The 20,561-nt window shown below is 35.8% G+C and overlaps 1 protein-coding gene across 13 annotated transcripts in view; it reads right to left on the bottom strand.

The window, feature by feature from the left end:
* PPFIA2 (PTPRF interacting protein alpha 2) overlaps positions 1-20,561 on the bottom strand; it is a 360,230-nt gene that overhangs the window by 77,817 nt on the left and 261,852 nt on the right. For all 13 annotated transcript variants that reach the window (XM_074827127.1, XM_074827128.1, XM_074827129.1 and 10 more), the window contains one exon: positions 14,677-14,793. In XM_074827127.1, the coding sequence (XP_074683228.1) occupies positions 14,677-14,793 (117 nt within the window). The remainder of the gene's footprint in view (positions 1-14,676; positions 14,794-20,561) is intronic.

Below are 20,561 nucleotides of genomic sequence, written 5' to 3'. Positions count from 1 at the left end.
ATCTTCTCAAAAGTGCATGCACAAAAAAGTTTCAAAGTACACATTCTTAACTGTCATATCCCTATACTACCTAAAATCCCCAACATATGCAAGAAACAGTGTCAAATTAGTAGAGAGAAGGGGAAAAAGAAAGTACTGAAAGTAAGCTGAAACAATTGGGAAGTCTTTAAAGGAGGACAGGAACATGAAAGAAAACTTTCTAACCAGCTGAAACATTCTAGCAGAAGAAACAAACAAACAAAAAATGTACTTGGTCCCCAGATCTGGCTTATAACTTAGTCATCCAAATAAAGTCTTCAACAAATTTCATGATGATGACTATCAAATGTGGTTGTGAAAAAGCTACATATGGACACATTCTTTAATTTCAGCAATTTCACATAAAAGTATATACTAGCAATGGCTAGCTTTCCTTTTAAAAAAGAAACATGGCAAATAGCTCATACGGACCAATGCTTCGCTTTTTTTTACTGATTAGTTTATCCAATAAAAGATAGCCCATCTGTTCATATCACATTTTCTTATTTAGATCGCAATGATGCAGAAATGGTATAATCATATATTGTTGACTTCATCTTTTTTGCTTTCTACAGACACAACAAGTACACACAGTTGCAACGTGCACATGCCTGCTACACACACCAGAAGGGTCTCTGCCCTATCCCTCTGCCCCCTTCCCCAGGTTTCTTAGCTAGGTGAGAAATCTGGTTGGCATCAGCCTGAAAGATCTAATGCAACCTCAGACATCTTTGCTTGGGCTAGTTGAGAGCAAACAAAGGTAAATGAACAACTACATCTGTACCCAGCAAGGTAGCACTTGCTTTCCTCATCGCTGCAAAGAATGAAGGAAAGAGAAGCAGCAAGAGGAGGGCCTGCTGTGGGTTTTCGGAGGTTATCACCACATACCAGATAAATAACTGAGAACTCACAGTCCATACTAAGAGTTTCAGAAACGCTCTTACTTCATAAACCAGGCTTTTACACTCACCCAAACATACTGAGGGGAGCTAGGAGGAGAAACAGAAAGGAGATGAAATAATCAGGTAAATCTGATGACAGTAATGGTACCAGCTACAACAGAGGCAGCATACCACAGAGGAAATAAAAATGCAAAAAATATCCTGTAGGACTGAGCACCTTACAGAGTACTACAGATTAAACAAGGAATGTCTGGGGGAGGGGAAAAAAAATAAATCTTTGAATTGCTTAAGATCTGTGGAAATGGAGGAGAGAAATAAATGTTCATGTTCCCTACTGCTGAAGAGTATGAAAAGGACACCAACATCCCTGGTATCAGATTTTGTTTCTTTCAAGATCCAAAAAACACAGCAGTAAGGCAATCTGCTGCTTGCATAGGAGTGTCAGCAGGGAGAAGGACAGCAAATTGGAGCATTACACATAACAATAAATCCCCCCTAGATGGTTGCTTCTCTCCTCTATTCCTCTCTGCCATGAAAAAATAAAACCAGCTACAGACTGGTTTACTAGTAAAAAACAACAATGGTAAAAGGAACACCAGGTGAAAGCATAATACAAGACTAACCCAGAATATTGTAGCCTGTGTTAAGTCATTTCATATTGCTCTTTCAATTAAGCCTTAGCAATAATACTGAAGGCAATCTGAGTGGAGGTACACTTAAGTTAAAAAAAAAAAAAAAAAGAAAAGAGTAAGGACACCAAATACAGCAGTTATCAAAGAAATTGTAAAAGTGTCCCAGGCTATTGATTGTAAAGTACTTCTTCATTTTATTTTGTTGAAACAACCTTACAGTCAACTACATAGGTTGCAAAATATACACAGGAATCTAATTTTATAAAGGCAAACCCCAAGAACAGTAAAAAGCACCTCCAAGTGATATTTTTCTCTCCAGTTGTAAAACACCCGAGACATATATGTTTGGTCTAAATACTATCAACCAGTAATTAATTACATATTTTGTGCTAGAATTTAACCTCAGAGAGTGGTGAGAAGAAAAAAAAAAATCTCACAGGGTTACCTCTGAACAATCAGCAGGGGAGATAGGGCTCCTCATCAGTGCCTCTCAGTTCGTGGTAGAAGGAGCGCAGGTGATTCACATGATGCCCATGTGCATAAGCATTTCCATGCCCAAGGACTACATTAAGCTCTGTCTAAGCACAAGGTATCTTTGAATAATTTAAAATAATCTTAACATTCAAAAGTCTGGTCTTTTAGAATTCCTAGAACAAACTATCATTGTTATGGTGTAAGCAGTGGTTGAGTTTTTTATTTTTGTGGGGCTTTTTTTGTTGGTTTTTTTTTTTTTTTTAAACCCTAAAAGTGTGTGCCTTATGTCTAGCCTTATACTAAGACACTCCCTAAATTTATTTTTTTTTTTAAAGGAGTACTGGCAAGTTCATTACACCATAAACCCGTAGTGTCAAAACTGAAATCCTCACCATGTTCTCAAGTCAGTATAATGTCATTGTTGTTTTTGAGAGTTCATGCCGAACAAATTTCTTTCAGGCTCTCCTCCTAATGTTCAAGACAACTGTCTGTGTTAGTTAGGCTGGCTGACTTTGGCAAATAGCATAACCCAGGAGAGTTCTGACACTATGTTACACTATGAAAACTTTTGTAAAAAAACATCCTTTTGATTATACATATTTTCTTGACATGCAACATAAAATCTAACATTAAAATGGCTTTTCAAAGGTCTGCATATAGTAAGTTCTATTTACTAACTATGTGAAGGTTCATTTGACCATATAAATATTGTAAATATATGCAAGCAAAGAACACAAGTTTTTATAAGGTCTCTCCGAACCTTATAACATGCCAAATCAGGTTGTTTTTTTTTTTTCCCCCCACTATGAATTTGGACAGGAAAGCAATGATCTAAAGCATACATAAAAAATAAAGTAATACATACAAGCTAAGGTTCAGCAAGGAATTGTTTTCAGAAAAATCACAATATTTAGAAAAGGTTGTAAATATAAGACAGAATTGCTTCTAAATAACAGAATGTTATTGCTGCAGTAGCTCTTGGAGACTGGAATATACTGTTACCCACCTCCAGACATGACATAACCTCACATCTCCCATAAGCCTGTGACCCTAACATTCATGGTGACTGGACTTGGTGATAATTCCTCTTTCACTCCCTGTTATTCTAGGATGGCATCTCAACCTAAAGAAACATCACTGACTCAATTTTGTGAGACTTCTCCCTTCATCTTCTACTAAAGTGGGTGCCAGGTGTTGCTTTATAAAATATGGACGTATTTGGTCAGTTGCTCTGACTTTTGGTCAGTCAACTGCTGATATGGAAGCTGAGAAATGAAGGCTTTCCTGCACTTTATCTGCAAAATACAGAATTTCAATGGTATCAATCACTTTAGAAATATTTTGGAAATAGAACATGGTCAGTGGTAGTACCAATTTTAGAGGCCTAAGTTATGTTTAGACTCTCTCTGAACCAAGATAATACCTACAAATAATACATATATAGAAAATTCAACATGAGGAGGAGTAGGAAAGCAATGCCATATAAAGTTTAAGAGCTTTAAAAACAATTTTTTGGGTTTTTTTAGGGGGTTTTGTGGGTTTATTTGTTTGTTTTGGTTTTTTTGTTTTTTAAAAAGCTTTAAAACCAGTTAGACAGACAAATTGGAAAACTTTGTCCCAAATTTCAGGGAAAAAATTATTATTTTTAGATCTGTAGTGGTGGAGATGTTCCATCTTGGAAAAGCTGGCCATGAAGGCCAGATCATCAGGGAAAAGACAGAAATACTGTATATTTCTCAGGTTAAATAAACTTGTTTGAATTCTGTAGTAAAGAAATACTAAAAAGTAAAATAATCACAAAAGGAAGCTAAACTACACATATCACTTGACTTTATGAAAGTAAAAGTTAATGCTGTAAAAAGTAATGTCTACTAATGCTGTTTGAGATGTAAAAATAAATGAATAACAAGTTACCAGAAGATGCTTTTTACTCTACTGTAGAGTTCATCCACCCCTATTCCATTCAAATGCTTCATGCAAAAGGTTTAAAAGAAGGTAAATTAAATTAACACAGATACATAGCTACGTGATAGCCCAATCACAAGTGACAACTAAACAAGCAAAAGGAATATGATCGTCATCCATATAATCAGCACACAAAACAGAATGTGAAAAGCTATGCCAAAAATAATAGCATTATACCTAAGCTGTCACAGTCATTTCTAAGCGGTTGGTTGCCTCTTTATGTTCAAAGGCATGCTGCTTCTCTGGGTTGTTCCACATCTTTTGGCCTCCATCAGGCAGTAGTCTCATAGTCATTAAAGGTCTTCTCTTCAGTTGCTCTGAATTTTCTCCAACCTCTAATCAACTATCAAAGCCAATGTTCTCCCAAGTGAAATATTTCTTCCCTACCTCAATACAAATGTAAAAATAAGTACCTTCTCTGGCACTTTTCTCCCCAGACATCCTCACTTTCTTGCTCTTCCTACCAAGCCATCAAAAGACTCCAACTTTTATTATTGTTTTAAGGAGCTGGAATAACTCTGCTTCCTGATGAGCTTTCAGATCTTATTCTTCTTTCTGATGCCTGTAATCACCTGTCACACTTCACTCTTTTTGCAAAATGGGGTAGGAAAAGAAGGTTTACTTGATGGGTGGGTATTTTTCTTCTTGTTACTGACCTCTTCCAGAACTCCCAACTATTTCTCTTTTACGCTATTAGAAAAGATTCGGAGATTTTACACAGGAGAGAGAAATCAGTCCCTGATTCTTTATTATAAGGGCTAGTTAGCTGTCCAAACCAAATTATACATGCAAACCCCACCCTCATTTGCCTTGCCTAACTCCCTTTTCTTATTAGTCTCACCAGCCTACCATTAGAAATGACTGGCATGATAACTCCTTGCAGCAAATCATCCAGCAAAGGTCAGTCAGTCAATGCTGTCAGCTAGCACAGTGCTTGAAGTGTAAAATTCCCCTGCAAAGGTAATGAGACTTTTAAAGCAATGTTTTAACAGGTTTGATACAGAGAAGTATATAGGGGTTTCTATGAGGTAAACAGAAAGTTTTCATGACTGAAAACAAATTAATTTATATGAAACAGAAAAAGAGCTGATTTCTTGAAAAATTAAAGATCTGAGAAGTCTATTGATTTATCATGTAAATGATGCGTAAGTAATGCAGCTTTTCAGTATAGTGCACTAGTGTTGAGCATTAAGTATTCATAGTCATGCAGACATACTAAACTATTATGCAGAACAGTATTTACAAAATATGCACCCAGCCTCTTTCAGAGAGAATACTTCATACTCCCCCAGACTTACTCCTTAGACTCATGAAAATCCCTAGTCCCAGCTGCAGCTTTTATCCATATTTCCTTTCACTCTGAAAACTCCTCACCTCCCCAGGTGTGTCAACCCATCAATCTTCATAAAGTCCTAGCCTCAGCACATGCTTCTTTAATTAGCTTTATCAATATTAATCCAGAAAGAGATGATTAGGAAGCCAGAAAGATATATGTATGGCTTGGAAACAAACCCATCATCTGATTATCAAATGTATTTTGTGTCTGAACTGTATTTGTTCTCTAATTCAGAGTGTGAATGACTTGGGGCAAGGATCACATCTCCCACTATTTTTTATACATTGTGCATTCTGACTGCACTCAGAAAACAGCAAAACAAAAAGTCCTTACAGCAAACTTTAAGTTACAAACACCCCTTTGATGGTTGGTGTTCAATCCTTACTAACTCCTTTTTTAGACTGGTGCTTCTGATGAGGGCTCCATGTGTCCTGCCTTCACTGATTTCTCTGCCATTCCACTATGCTGACATTTAAAAGCAAAGGTTTTTTTTATTTAGTCATTCAAAGCAAGGGAGCACACATGATATAAATTAATAAGTAAAAACTGAAACTCAAAGTTTTCTTCTGCAGTTTTCTACTAACCATACAAAGTGATCAGAAACCCCCAAAATAATAAAGTCCAAAAATGGAACAGATTCTGATGACAGCTCTGAAAGAGACCTGTTACTTTTATTATATTATTTAATTTTAAATGTATTTAATCTGCACTTTGAACATTAAGTCCACTGCGTTTGCTTTGGCAAGACACCTTTTACTCCTACAGGATACAATGTCTGTAACCGTTGTCAATGTTTTAACAGATTTTAGTACTTATAAACTACCAGCATTTGATTTAATTATTGGCATATGTTAATACTATGAATAAGAAAAGATGTGACTCTTAAATAAGCTGAATGTGACTGCCTGAGGTATATTATAAAGCAAAACATCCCCAGCTGTTTAACACATGTAAAAATAGTTATATACAGCTCTAAGTTCCTCATAAAATGTAGTATTATTTATTTAAGAGAAAAAGGTCTTTGTTGCACCAGAACTATCAGACTGTTTTACCTATCCTGGTATATGTATCTGTTTCCATATACCTAAGCCTAAAACATTGTGGTTTATTATTCTGAGGCAAAGGGGATAGCTATACTGGTAAAACTATGGGTAGGACCAGTGCAGTATACTTGTTAGAAAAACTAGTTAATGAGTTTTAATGGTACAGTTATGGATCTTGGAATAAGGAACATTTCCCTTATAAGAACATTACAGGTATCATAGTGACATATGAAATATTAAAAAAAATAAAGGCACCAAATAGGGACAAACAGTCTTTGTATTTTAATAGTGTTTTCAGGTTGCAGCTACAAGGGTCAGCAATAAAGTTTAAAAATAGGAACAGTGCACTTCCAAGGAGAAACATCTTGATTTACACTGTACTTAAATGCTTAGCTTTCATGTCTTCAGTGTAACAGAAATCAATGCTGAAGTGCTTTGTCAAGCAGGACCCCTCTCATGCATACATGGCATCTTTGAGGATAAAAATAGTCATTCCTCAGGCCAATTAATCTCTGATAAAACTTCATTAACTTCAGAAGAATTATAGCAACGATTTGTTATATATTTGAATTAAAAGATGTGGCATGGAATTTACTGAGGAATATTCTCGAACATGGGCCAGAAATAGGCAATGAATTTTGAACCATCAAGGAAAGAGATCATTATAAGTGAAGGGGATTCTTTAATGGTGGACATTTAAGGTATACAAATACGAGAAGATTCAATGTTCTCCCAAGCAACTTCAATCCTTTCCAATTTGCATATGAGCATTTCTGAAAACATTCTGTTTTACTGCATAATTCAATTTCTGTGGTTCTTATGGAAGCTGAAATAGAGGAATGAAAAAACAACTTTATTTGAAAACAAACTACTTATTCACAGTATCATATTTTTTGGGGTCCATCAAGCACCACTTTAAAGGCACACAGTTTATAGCAAGAAATGAGAGCACACTCTGCTTCCTATCAGGATCTGAGACTCATTCCTGTTTCTTGCTCCAGTTACATATGGTAGATGGTGCATGAGATTCAGCCACAGGTTCAGGCATCCCAATATGTCTTTAAAAATACTAGTTACTATTTTAGTAAGGAAAATCTTATATCTGGGGCATGTTGACAAATTATCCTTCAAACATTGTGAAAAATATTTCATTCCTCCAACTTGACTATGATCATTGATTGGATATACATGAAAATGATTGCTAGTTCAAAATGGCAAATAAAAGTAGAGACAATGGATTCCTCAAGTAACTCATTACTTCATAAACTTAAAAAGACTTTTATATTGCTTTTTGATAAAAACCAGAAGGAATCGTACTGACAAAATTACATGGAAAACAGTACAATGGGTTATGAGTTAGATGGGCGAATAATCTGATGCTGGTCTCCAGTATGTACAATTTTTTTTTTTTTTTCAAACGAAAATATTAGTCTTTGTATAGTCACTTGTCTGAAAAACTAACGGGTGATGAAGTTTCATAAAAATACATATGGTTTTCATACTTGTAATGTAGACTCTCTCTCTCTAGATATGTATACTTTGTTTATAATATGAATAATAAGACTATTCAAAGTGACTTCAGATAGGACAGGAAAAAACGTTTCTGATATACTTCTACACATAACAAATTAGAACTCTGAAAAAAAAGCTTGCATAGGAATAATCCCAAATATTTGTTTTGATGGATTTTTTCTAAAACATACCACAGTCTGGAACTGAGAATAAAAAGTGCTTGCTTAACTGGATCGTTACTATGTCATAATTTCTTTCTTTTCTTTTTCCTTTGAAACTTTTCTTACAGATTTAAACAATTAATACAATTCCATTATTTTTCATTAAAAAAATTACACTGCTACGTGGCAATAAGGGCTAGTTCTGGAGTTTTGCATATTCTTGGATTACTCTCATACTTATTGTTTCTCATATTTAGTACTTGTCTTTGTTTTATTAGTTTTACCATTGGATATATTTTGTCTGTTTTCTCTACTTTGAAGTTCCCCTTAGCCTTCATACATGAGAACTGGCCATGTAGTTATCAGTAAGAAGGACATATGCCTTGATTTATCATCTCATAAAACTGCTTTTGTATTCACCCAGAGTTCTGAAGCAATTACTGAATATGTTATCACTTTTATTGGCAATTAATATATTACTGTTGGAAGTCAGAGGACAGTGCTTGTGATTATAGAATTTAAAATGATGCTCCAGCTGCCCTGTGACACAGAATCACAGAGCTGGCCACCTAGCCTTCTCGGCACCGTACACTGTCTCAAATGCAAGTTGTTTCTCTTAAAAATCTTTAAAAGTTTCCAGTTCTGGAGACTCCTCCTGCTCTCAGCAGTCTGTTCTAGTGTTTCATTGATTTCACTAGATTGAATGACTGATTCTCTTTACATCTGAAGGTTCATTTTATATATTTCAAGATAATAATTCTGTGTCCATTAGTCTCTTCTTCTCTAGGCTTTCGGCCTACATTTTGAAAATTCTCCTCACAGGTTATATTCTCTAGATTTCTGATTGTTTTTATTGCCATCTTCTGAATTCTCAAGACAGTCCATATCTCTTATCAAGAGTGGGACCCAAAGCTGGATACAAGACTTCAGATGAAGCCTTACTGGGTCGAGGAAGGTCCAGGAATATTTCACATTCTGGAGGTTCTAGTTCCATTTAGCTTTCCCATCACAGCATTTACCTTTATACTGTTGATCCATTATATTTTTATCATCCACATTAATCCCCAGAACCACTTCTGTAAATTATTACAAGCCTGTTTCCCATATTATGTAGGTACTATGTATCTTCATTCCAGCCTTCCTATACCTTGTATGAATTCTTAAAAAAATAACTATGAGGTTTAAACAGAGACCTCTTTCCATACCAAGGGATGAAGCTTATTTCCTACCTGGTGTTGAGATCCTACCTGTGTCACTGGCAATCACATCACCCTAGGTTATATCTTCAGTGTAGGTCCTACCTTCTGAATAATTCTGCTTATTGCTCCTAAAACACTTAGTCCATTTCATCTTCCCACTTTGCGATTTCTAGTAGAACCTTATCTCAATGGATAGCAAGTTTTTCCTACTTAGTCTTCTACCAGATGATAACAATCTTTTTCTATATTGCCCATTGCCCCATTAACCACCTAAATTTATGAAATTTAATGAAAATTCATATACTTTCTCATATACTTCCAACCTAAGCGTTGTGGTAAAATGCATCTGTGGGCTTCGTTTTTTTATTCTTTCTCACTAAGGTAGAAATCCACTGGTCAAAGACATTCCTGCTTTTACATGAGATATAGACTGGTTTTGCCCATCAGCTCCTGAAACATTATTCCAGAGTTGAGAAAACCAAAGATCACTTGGCAAGACCACCCACACACTCCAGGATGTACCTTTCTTTCTGAGCTATGAAGCTTATCATCAAGGACTCATGAGAACCAAGCCTTTTTGTCCCAAAGCTTCATAATCATTTTGGGTTTGCTTGGGATAAATAGCCTCCTGTAGTTGTATTGGTGTAATAATTTGAGGTGGCAGATAAACTTTGGTAACACTTTACTAACACCCTGCACTCAAGTTTCTCCAGAGGTACATCAGGTGTAGGCAATAGACCCTTCTTGTACTGTTAGGAGCGGCTCATCTGTTGTCATTCACTGCTGGCTCTTTCAGATGGGAAACCACCAATATTGAGAAGAGGTGCACATAAAATACACCCCACAGAACAGCAAGCACCTTCTTCACTGTTTGTGCCATTACAGAGCTTCATACCTGCCCAGCTTCTTTCCTTTAACATCCCTACATAGATCCTCCATTGGTATCATCTTGATCTCTAATCCTGTTCAGTCCCACCTTTGCAGCTTCCCTATCTGCTTCCTAAGAGATTTCCCAATGGGCACTTTATTCACTGGGAATTCTGCCTTTCCTGACCTTTGCTTGTGACCAGGCTGTGGTCCTTACAGATCAAGTGGAGGATCTGGGTGGTGACAAGTGGTGTCCAGTGGTCACAGATCTAGGTAGGAGAGTATCTGATAATAGAAATGGTTGCATCTTAATTCCCACAGCAGGTGATCTTTGCCAGTTTTTTTTAAAACAATTTTTCAAAGTCCTTTAATGTTCTTCTGTTTCTGCAAGTTGGCCTCTTTGCAAGTTTCTGTATTTGTTAGCTTTTAAATTTCTCTTGCCTAAATGATACAGCTTAGTGTGCTGGGTTTGTGTGTGTGGTGGGGGTTTATGGTAGTGGGGGAGAGGCTGCAGTGGTGGCCCCAGGTGAGAAGCTTCTCAAAGCTCCCCTGGCTCTAAGTTGGACCTGCCTCTGGCCAAGGCTGAGCCAATTAGTGATGGTCGCTGCACCTCTTTGAGAAGGCATTTAAGGGGAATCTGGGAGGAGTTGTGAGGAGGACACCTATGTGAACACCAAGGTCAGTAGAAAGAAGAAAAGAGGAGGAAGGGGAGGAGGTGCACCCGTGTACACCACCCCCACCCCCCCTGCAGCCTATGGTGAGACAGCGGGGCCACCCCCCTCCTGCTGCCCACGGAGATCCACAGTGGAGCAGATGTCAACCTGCAGCCCATGGAGGGACCCACACCGGAGCAGGTGGCTGCACCAAAAGAAGGCAGGGACTCTACAGGAAGAAGGCCCCACTGTTGTAGTTTGGCAGTGGGAGGACTGCAACACTTGGAAGGGATCCATGCTGGAGCAGCTTGGGAAGTGCTGTGGCCTGTGGGAAGGACTCATGTTGGAGACAGTTTGTGGAGGACTGTCTCCTGTGAGAGGGAACCACGCTGGAGCAAGGTAAGAGTGTGAGGAGTTTCTCCCCGCCAAGGAGAAAGGAGCAGTGGGACTGGCCACACCCCCCCATCCCTGCCCCCGTGCCCCCTGCCTCCCTGCGGGGAGGAAGTAGAGATATTGGGAGCAAAGCTGAGCCCAGGGAGAAAGGAGGAGTGAGCGGAAGATGTTTTTAAGATGTGGTAGTGCTTCTCACTATCCTACTCTGTCTGTTAAGTGTTGCTGTTGTCAGTGTTTGAATTAAATTGATGTTCTTTTTCTTTCCCTAACGAGTCTGTCTTTTGCCCTTGACAGTAATGGATGAATCATCCCTCCCCATCCTTATCTCAATTCCTGAGCCTTTTGATTTGTTTTCTCCTTCCCATTCCTGAGGAGAAAGGGATGAGAGAGTGGCTGTATGGTACTCAGTTGCCCTTTGGGCTCAAACCAGGACACTTAGAAGCTTTAGTGTCATAGAGCAGAAATTTTAACATACCTAGGCAAGATCTCCCCTAGAGAACATGTGTGACTGTACCTGTTTAATGACCTGGCATCCCCCTGCCAATAGCAACTCACAGTGCGATCTGCAGTCTGTTCCAGGCACAAAAAGCTAGACCCAAGAAGCTCCTTGTTGTTTTTCTGTTGTTTTGTTTTAAATCAGGATAATTCCATGTTGAAATCTCTAATACTTTCCTACAGCAGATATATTACAAAATTTGGAATTTTGTGAAATCATAATTAAAAGCCATTCACTCTTCTTAGAACTTCTTTTTTTTTTTTTTTTTTTTGCGAAGTAATAAATATTCAGTTAATACTTCTCATTTTACTGTTATTTTCTTTTGAGATTTTTCATTCATACTTGATAATGAGTCTCCATTTATGATTACACCCTGTCACCATTAATAAGATTTCTATTTCTTAAAGATTAAGTAGCTTTATTTCCCTTACTGCTCATTTAAAAAAATAAATTACTATGTACTGAGCCATTGCTTTATAGAAATCAATTTATGGTACAGTAGAACAATCTCCTTTTGAACAATATTTTTTGTCTCATAAAAATATATATACATAAATTGCTTTCTATAAAATGTATAAACTCTCATTTTAGTATTCTTTGATTTTCAGGTTCTGGAGGGGTTTTTTTAATACTCAATTTTCACTATTAGCTTTTTCATAATTTTTCTGATATCAGTGTAGATAAACAGACTAATGCAACCTTGGTCATATTGTTTTATTACTGGCATGACATTAACTCTTAGTTCTTTTGCAATGTCTCATTTTTCCAAGATTTTTTGAAAAAGAGAATGAATGGCCCAGAAAAGTTCTTGGCCTGTTCTTTCTATCCTCTTGAAAGGAAGTAGCCTAAAAGTATATAATAACTTCTTTTAGCGCTATTCTAAGCACTGAAGTAATAAGTACTATTTCTGTGTTACTGTGAAATGCAGTCAGATTATCTCATTTTTTCCCCCAAGAGTATAGCAATCATTCAGTACTGATGCTACAAATGAGCTGAAATCCATGTTGACATATTTTTCCTAAATACACAAGAAGTTATACCAGCTTCAGAAGGGATGTTAAACTTTGACACAACTAAACCTCAGAAAACAGTCCAGTCTTCATGTTTTCCATGTTAGCCATGCTGGCTAACTCTTTCTGTAGGTAACTTTTAACTGAGGAATCCTCTAACTGGCTATACCGCTTTGGGACTACCTGTTCTGGGAACCTAGGCAAGCTCTACATCGATGTCTATGTAGACTTTACCATGTCTGTATCTCCCGGGAAGTCCAAGAAGATAGGCATGATTAATATGGTGACTTCCTGAAGGTCCTGCTTAAGTTTTACCTATACAATTGTTGCAACAATCAGCCACAACATTGAAACCTAAAATGTAGGATCTGCTCAGACTGAGTGAAACTGAACCTTGATCTCCTGTATTGTAAGAGGGTGCAAACCATTACCTCATAGCTTATTGTTTTCTAAATGGATGTTTAGAGTCTGGAATTAAGCTGAAGTATTTTACAAAGAGGGGACTTCTCTTAACAAAAGAAGGAATTGATGGTGAGCACTAAGTTAATGGTAGAAAGGTAGAGAGCAGCTAGTGCAGAGGATGTGAATTAGAGTACACTGGTTGATCTGGTGTCAATATAGTCTCCTGCTAACTCCCTTTCCAGTATGTTTTCATTACTATAAGGAGCAAAAATCAGTAAGCACAAGCCTTTAATTCAGCTTAACAAGGCCAACATAAATTGTTTTGATTAGGAAGCATAGAAGTTTTCTGGACATAATATTCTAGAAACATTTCATACAAAATGATAATTATGTCTTACTTTGGCTTTCATTCCTGTCATTAATGTTTAAATATGCAGACTTGTTAAAGGACTGATATTCTTATTTCCACTTAACTCTGCTTATAAGTAAAGAGCTCAGTGGATCAAATCAGAAGACATAACTTGCAAAGAAAGTGGAAAACTAGAGATTTTTCAGCTAAGCAGTGTGGTTGTATTTAAAAGCACGAGTGAGATGTTCACTGTTTTAATAAAATTTCACAGATGTGTCAAAGAGTAAGATTTTGCAAGGAAGAGGAAAGTAGCTGAACAGTGTTTACTGTATGTTTCTCAACCACATAGATTACTCAAGGAAAGATACACACATAAAATAAACCACAAAACATGTAAAATTAATGCTTGCAGTGCGAGTGTGCCCTTGTTAATTGGATTGCCTATAAAATAAATAAGTAATGATGAGTTATATTTTGTAAGTATGATTTATGCTACTGTTCATCACATGCCATTAGACAAAATGCACAGAGATCCAAAGAGCAGCTCTACTCATTTCAGCTGTCTGCCAAAAGTTATGTTATGCTTGCATTTTAATTTCATAACTCTGAAGCAAGAAAAGAAGATACACAACTTGGTTTTTATCAATCTGGAAAACTAAGGCTTAAAAGAAAACCTTGCTTTTAAATCAGATATTCTCTACCTTTTTTTCTCTTTAAGCCTTAAGTGGCAAATACTTAGCCTGAAGTCTATATACCTATTTCTTATTGAAAGAGTGCTAAGTAAAATGCTCTTCACTTCTCTGTCTGTGAACATGGACATGAATTTGAAGAGTATCCATAGGTGGCACAGAGGAAAATGACTTTTTCTAGGGTTTACGTCTCTGTCATCCCCTTATGGACTATTTTGGCAGCAGTTTTTGCATATATATCCTTGCAAATATATGTGCCACTAAACCTTGCTCTTCTGTATGTGATGTGCAGAGGATCACTCAGCAGGATACAGTAACCTTGTAACATTACACAAAAAATTTAAAAAAAAAAAATTGTTATAAGCTGTGGGTTTAAATCAATACCCTATCAAAGAGCAAGGACCTGCCCATTTGCATTTCCTTTCCATTTAAACAAGTTCATTTTTTGATACTGATTTCAGTAGACAGACAATATTCTAAAGGGATGTCCCATAAAATATTCACATAACAAAAATCTAACAACTGATTATTTGTCATATTGATTATATGATCCAATGAAAACTAACATTTTATACCTTTTCATGAACCTTTTGCCCTGGCTCCATTCCTTCAATGTGCTCTGATTCGGCAGGCCCTTCACCAGCAGCCATTTTCCTTTGAATGTGTGCATTTTGTTCACGCAAAGCTACAATCTGCAAAAGAAAGAAAATAAGTGGTTAATATATATAACTGAGCAGAAAATTTGTTAAATCTATTAACATTTTGATCCTTTATTGGTCATTTGTAGCCTTTGCAAAATTATGATTGTACATGCAGAGAGGTTTTAAAAACGAACACATTAATAATGCCTAAAGGCCATTAAGGATACAAAAGAACCAATAAATGATAGGATAGTCAACACTGTCTTGTTTTACCTTCTATCCTTACTTTGTGCTAGGGAACTTTTTTTTTTTTTAGCTTGAAAGATGAAAGAGCTGTTAGGTGTTGATTTTGTAACACTGCAAGAACAAGACTCGTACTTTCATATAAAACACAATGGATGCCAAACTGGCATTGTAGGAAAACAGTGCCAAAAGGCTATGAATCAAAACCAAGTTATGTAAAACAAAGTGCTATGTTTCTGTCAACTTCCCATCTGTTAGTAACTGCAACATACATTTTAAGTGGTTTTTGTTAAGAAAACATGTATGTAAAACTCCTCTACTGTGGACATTGACTATTTTAATGCATATACAAGTAGGTTTTACTGTATTAAACATATTGTTTTATTTAATCATAGTGCTATTAAAAATCCCATACTGGAAAATAAACTGCTTTCTCTCTGACTTTGTAGCTTATTCTCAGACAATACACAGGATGGAAAGATTCAGGTCCTAAAATTTTTTACATGGTATATTATGATAAATTGGAAGATCTGGCTAATATAAAACTTATTTATTTTGATAAACTGCACAATTAGATCTTGCTGTACCAATCTGCTTTCATTAGCACATCTAAGAAATGATTTACTGAATGGCTACCATTGTGTATTAAACACACTTCCTTTGTACGCTGTAACTGGTAACTCCATAACTTTTTTTTTAATAGCTTCACTCATTTCTTTTTCTTTATGGTTCAAATGGTTCTCAAATCTAAACTACAGAAAATACGGTTTCCACCAAGCAAAATTAGCATCAATTAGTGCTAAAAGTGACTTTCACGTAGACTGCAGGAGATACTTAAATGTATATATTATAAAATTATGATTTATGGAGAGTAACTATACATCACGTGAAACAAACGTAAAATCACAGGATATGTTAACTGGCAGCCAACAAAGATCTGAATTTTCATATGACAGTCTTTCATTGATCCATTAAACTGCAGACTTCACTATGCCTTCATTTTGAATTATCACCTGTGTGTAATACAACTCTTTAATCACCCTTTAGCTCAGTAAGAATATTGTATAAATACTACTGCAAAATTTTATCATTCCACCACATATTCCACAACAGTTTATTTTTTCTTAGCCTCTGCTGGTCTTTAGATACCCTAGGATAACCACTTTCTAAGTAAGAAAGTAAATAAATAAAATTCAATTATCCCTTCAAAGTGAAAGGCAAAGCAAAGAATACAATATCATGTATCATTATTTTGGGGGATTCACTTGATTTTTTGAATGTTTGGGAACAATGTCTTTGCCAAAAATCCATCATTACTAAAGCTTATTGTTTCAATGGTTTTATTATGTAATGCATGCAGAGTAACTTTATACAGGAAGAAAATGGGAGTTTGAAGTCTGGAAGGTCTTAAAAGTTTCAGCTCTAGGGTAGTCAACAGATAACAGATCCAAGTTGTGAAGAACCACACAGCTAACTTGCTTTCATACTTGTTCTCTCTCCTTGATTTAAAGAATAAATTAAGGCAGAGTTAATGCTCCTAAGGAAGCATGGAAACTCTCCCATGTCTTACAAATAAACATCTATACAGGTAGCCAAAACACAGCTGAATGGATGATGATGATGAAACAGGTGAAGATGAAGACACAGATGACTCTAAATGTTTTCCTAGGTAGCCTCTGAATCTTCTTAAATTCTGATGTTTATTACAACAGCAGACAGTGGTAATAGCACAGATCTAGATAAGAAACTGGTTGTTGAACATAGATAAAACTCAGTAATATTACTTTTGAGAAATGCCTATTTCTTATATTGATGTTTTTATGTTTATGACATCCAACTTAACATATGTACTACAAAACATGTCCACAGACAGCTTTCTAAGTACCTAGATACTATTTAACCCTGTAAGGTTAAATTCTTAATGGTTTTCATGCTAAGTTATCTCTTGAAAAAGTAAAAGGTAACATTCTTGAGGAGGAAGTCATATATGCTAAAAACAAAACTAAATAAAAGAAATAAGAGACAGATTAATAGAAAATAAATGTGGATAAATACTACTGTTGTATTTATTGTTGTACTCCAAACTGCACAATCAACCAAAACCTTCACTTCCAAATAATACCTGCTAAAATAGGATCAAACATATCACATATTTTTTCTTTACCAACTTCTGACTGTGGGCCTCAAATGATTAGATTCCTTTACTAAATTGCTATCACGGACATTATTTTCCTATTTAGCACACTTGTCAACATTTGACCTGGACCACAACAACACATTTCAATGGTACTCTAATCTAAAGTGCGTGTAAAATTACAGAGATGCTAGTCTCTTCATAGTTAAGTCTAAAGATATTTTCCTGTCGCAAGTCTAAATTTGTCTCCCTGATAACTTTGCCAAACTCAAGTCAGCTGAACTGAAAAGCTGTTTTTTGATTGAAAAAAATGAAACAAGATTAAAAGGTAGAATATTACTCTTCTAGTGAACCTTTTTGACTTTTGTGGCTTAAACCCATTAAAATATCCTATAACCCAAAGAAACTTTCCTTTAGCTTGTTCTCTTCTCACAGGCATGTTGATCTTCAACATTCTTCTGACTTTTGTAGTCAGTTTTTATGACTGACAAGGGATAATTTTATAACACTGAAACTTTAAAGAACTTCCATCTATTTAGATTCTTCCTTCTGGATTTCAAACGTACATAGAAACAAATGGCACAATTCCTAAAGTCCCACTCTGTCATAATAATTCTGAACATACCTTTACAAAACTTCACCTTTTTGTCTCAACTTGAAAATATTTTCAACTTTCCTAAAGCCCAGATTTTTGAATTACAATTTTGGTAAACATCCCTACTATATTATCCATATAGATTCCCTCCAGAATCTTAGCAGAATTTGTGTCCATTATCTACAGATAACACTGACCCATGTTTTTTATGAAGTTAGGATTCAACAATTCAGATTAAAAATTACAACTGGTCTTCATTTCCATAAATGACCAAATCTACATCTCATGCCTGTACACTTGAAAATAACAGTCTGAGTTTAGGTGTTAAGGGAATATTAATTTCAAATATTAAAATACACCATGAAACAGAATATCAACACATAAGCTAGAACTGATCTGAAGAAGTACCTGATGTTACAGAATCATATCCAACAGCCATGCTGGTGAAAAGGACAATGTAAGAAAACAATAATCTCATAATGAATAAAGATTACACAAGACTATAAATCAGTAAGCAATAGCATAAATTCCATCCATTTAGCAAGGGAAACAGTCTGATTACTATCTGTAGTAGGACACTAAGACATATACATGAAAGAAATAAGATTCACATTGTAGTTGCAAAAACTGCCAAACAGTGAAGGATAACAAAAAAAAAAAAAAAAAGGAAAAATCAGCACACAAAAAATGGTAATATTTGAACTAAGTTTATGGGACAAAATAAAAATAAACTGGAACATACAAACTATACATGAAGATGTAATGGATTTATTCACGGTGCAAAGTCTGTCACAAGACACAAAACGAAGCAGGAAAAGCATTTCCTCTACATGTTTACTTTGGATAATTTACAAAATAATTAATTTAAAATTATTTGAGAGGTATGAGATCAGAATCCATTTCTAAACATACAAAATCCTAAATGACTGAGTACCTCTGCTGCTGAAACTGAATCAGTTCTCTACTTCCAATTGCTTGAGTGGCCATTCATTACCTCATTATAGTTTCAGGTAATTAAGTTTACTATGAATACTTAATATACTTACCTATAACAGCAATGAAAAGGAGCTACCAACTTATTACACTTATTTTATTATTAACAGTTACCTACTATAGATCAATTTTTAAATTACGTACTTGTTGGTCTGTGCAGTCTGATGTCATTCAAAAATCTGTCTTACATTTACAGAATGTTGGTCTTGTCTCTTTACTACTGTACACATATCTTGAGCATCAGTGGAAAAGCTTTTATTAGATTTCCTAGGAGCAGTAATTGTCTCACTGCCAGACTTCCCCTCGAAGCACCAGCATTCTTCAACCCCTTTCGGTTTTGTTGAGAGATATATGATGTTTTGGCTGCTTTTTGCCCCGTGTTTTGGTGTTCTGGGCTTTTTTGTGAGCATATACTAAAAGAAAGATGACTGCTACTTTGCAACAAGATGTGTAAGAACAAACCTGAATTAATTTCTTATTTTCTTGATCAAGTTACTTTAAATCCAATAAGAAAGCATCATATAACCTACAAAATACCAAGAAACTTGTCAGATATGGCTTAGATATAAGATATAAATATGTAACAATATCTTCTTGTTCAAATATTAAGTTGAAATCCCACAAGGTTGGTGGAAAGGAACTAAATGCATTCCTTTTATGAATTATGGTGATATTTGACATTGACAAGTCCAGGAAGGAAGAATGATAACTTTAGACAGGAAAAATGATTTTGTAGTTGAAAGCTCAGAGGGGATCAGGATTTGGAAGTCTGAGATGATCACTGGTGGTGTTACCTGATAGATTTGGGATGAATCAGAGAATATTGACCAGTTAAGGACCAGACAAAATAATGCTCTCAGCACTAGACTTTCCCCATAAGTGTTCTGACATCCTCAGGGAGAAGCTGTCGTTACTATCAATGTATAGCATACATTGTAAATTACAAGGATGGTATTCCAGGTACTTTACCTACCCATAACAATTTCCTTTGCTTGAAATCCTGGCCCCTGAGGCCTTGTTCCCAATGCTGCTGTTCTGTAAAAAGTGAGCACTCCATATCTGACCTCAGCACAGACCATGGTCTACTTAGAGCAAAAATGCTAAGTATCAGCCTTCAGCATTCTGTATCACCCAGTGACTTAAGGCAGAATTACAACAATTGAGCTGAAAATCTTGAACTTATCTGGTTGGCACAGAGCAGCATAACTGAAAAGTCAAAACGTTGAACGTTTAGCTTAAAGTGGTTATCTCATTCCTTCTATAAATGTTGGAGGGAGAAACATTGCCAGTGGGTCTTCCATGTCTGAATTAGGGATGAATGACTCGCATATATTTTCTCCTGACTGAAGGGAGAAAAGACAATGATCTTAAACTAGAGGGTCCCATCATAATGGCTAAATTTAAGTAAAACAAATACCATTAAAGGACTGAAGAAATTCCAGAAAGAAATTTATGAAGTAAAAAGCATGCCTGTAATATGGTATTAAACACTAACCTGGTCCTGCCCACTTCTCAGACACAGTGGGGAAAACTGTTCCAGTTACCTTATGGATGCATATTTCCCTTCTCACAGTGTGTATACAATAGAGAGTCCTGTACACAGTACAGTACAGAGAAAAAGAAATTTTAGTTACATGTTTTCAAAAGTATGTGGCCCCTGTGCAGGCTAAATAAAATCCTATTCTAATTTTTAAAATAGTTACATAATCAATTTCTCTATTGACTTTTTCTTTAATGTTTTTGCTATTTAAATTGTATTTAAAACCATCCACCAGTAAGGGATTTAAATGTAATTATTGTAATCATCTTGATTTAAGTTTGCTTTCCATTGAATAAATGATTACAGTATGTAGA

This window comes from Strix aluco, chromosome 5 (assembly GCF_031877795.1).
Source record: "Strix aluco isolate bStrAlu1 chromosome 5, bStrAlu1.hap1, whole genome shotgun sequence".
NCBI lineage: Eukaryota > Metazoa > Chordata > Aves > Strigiformes > Strigidae > Strix > Strix aluco.
This window is presented reverse-complemented; position numbering and strand designations above follow the sequence as displayed.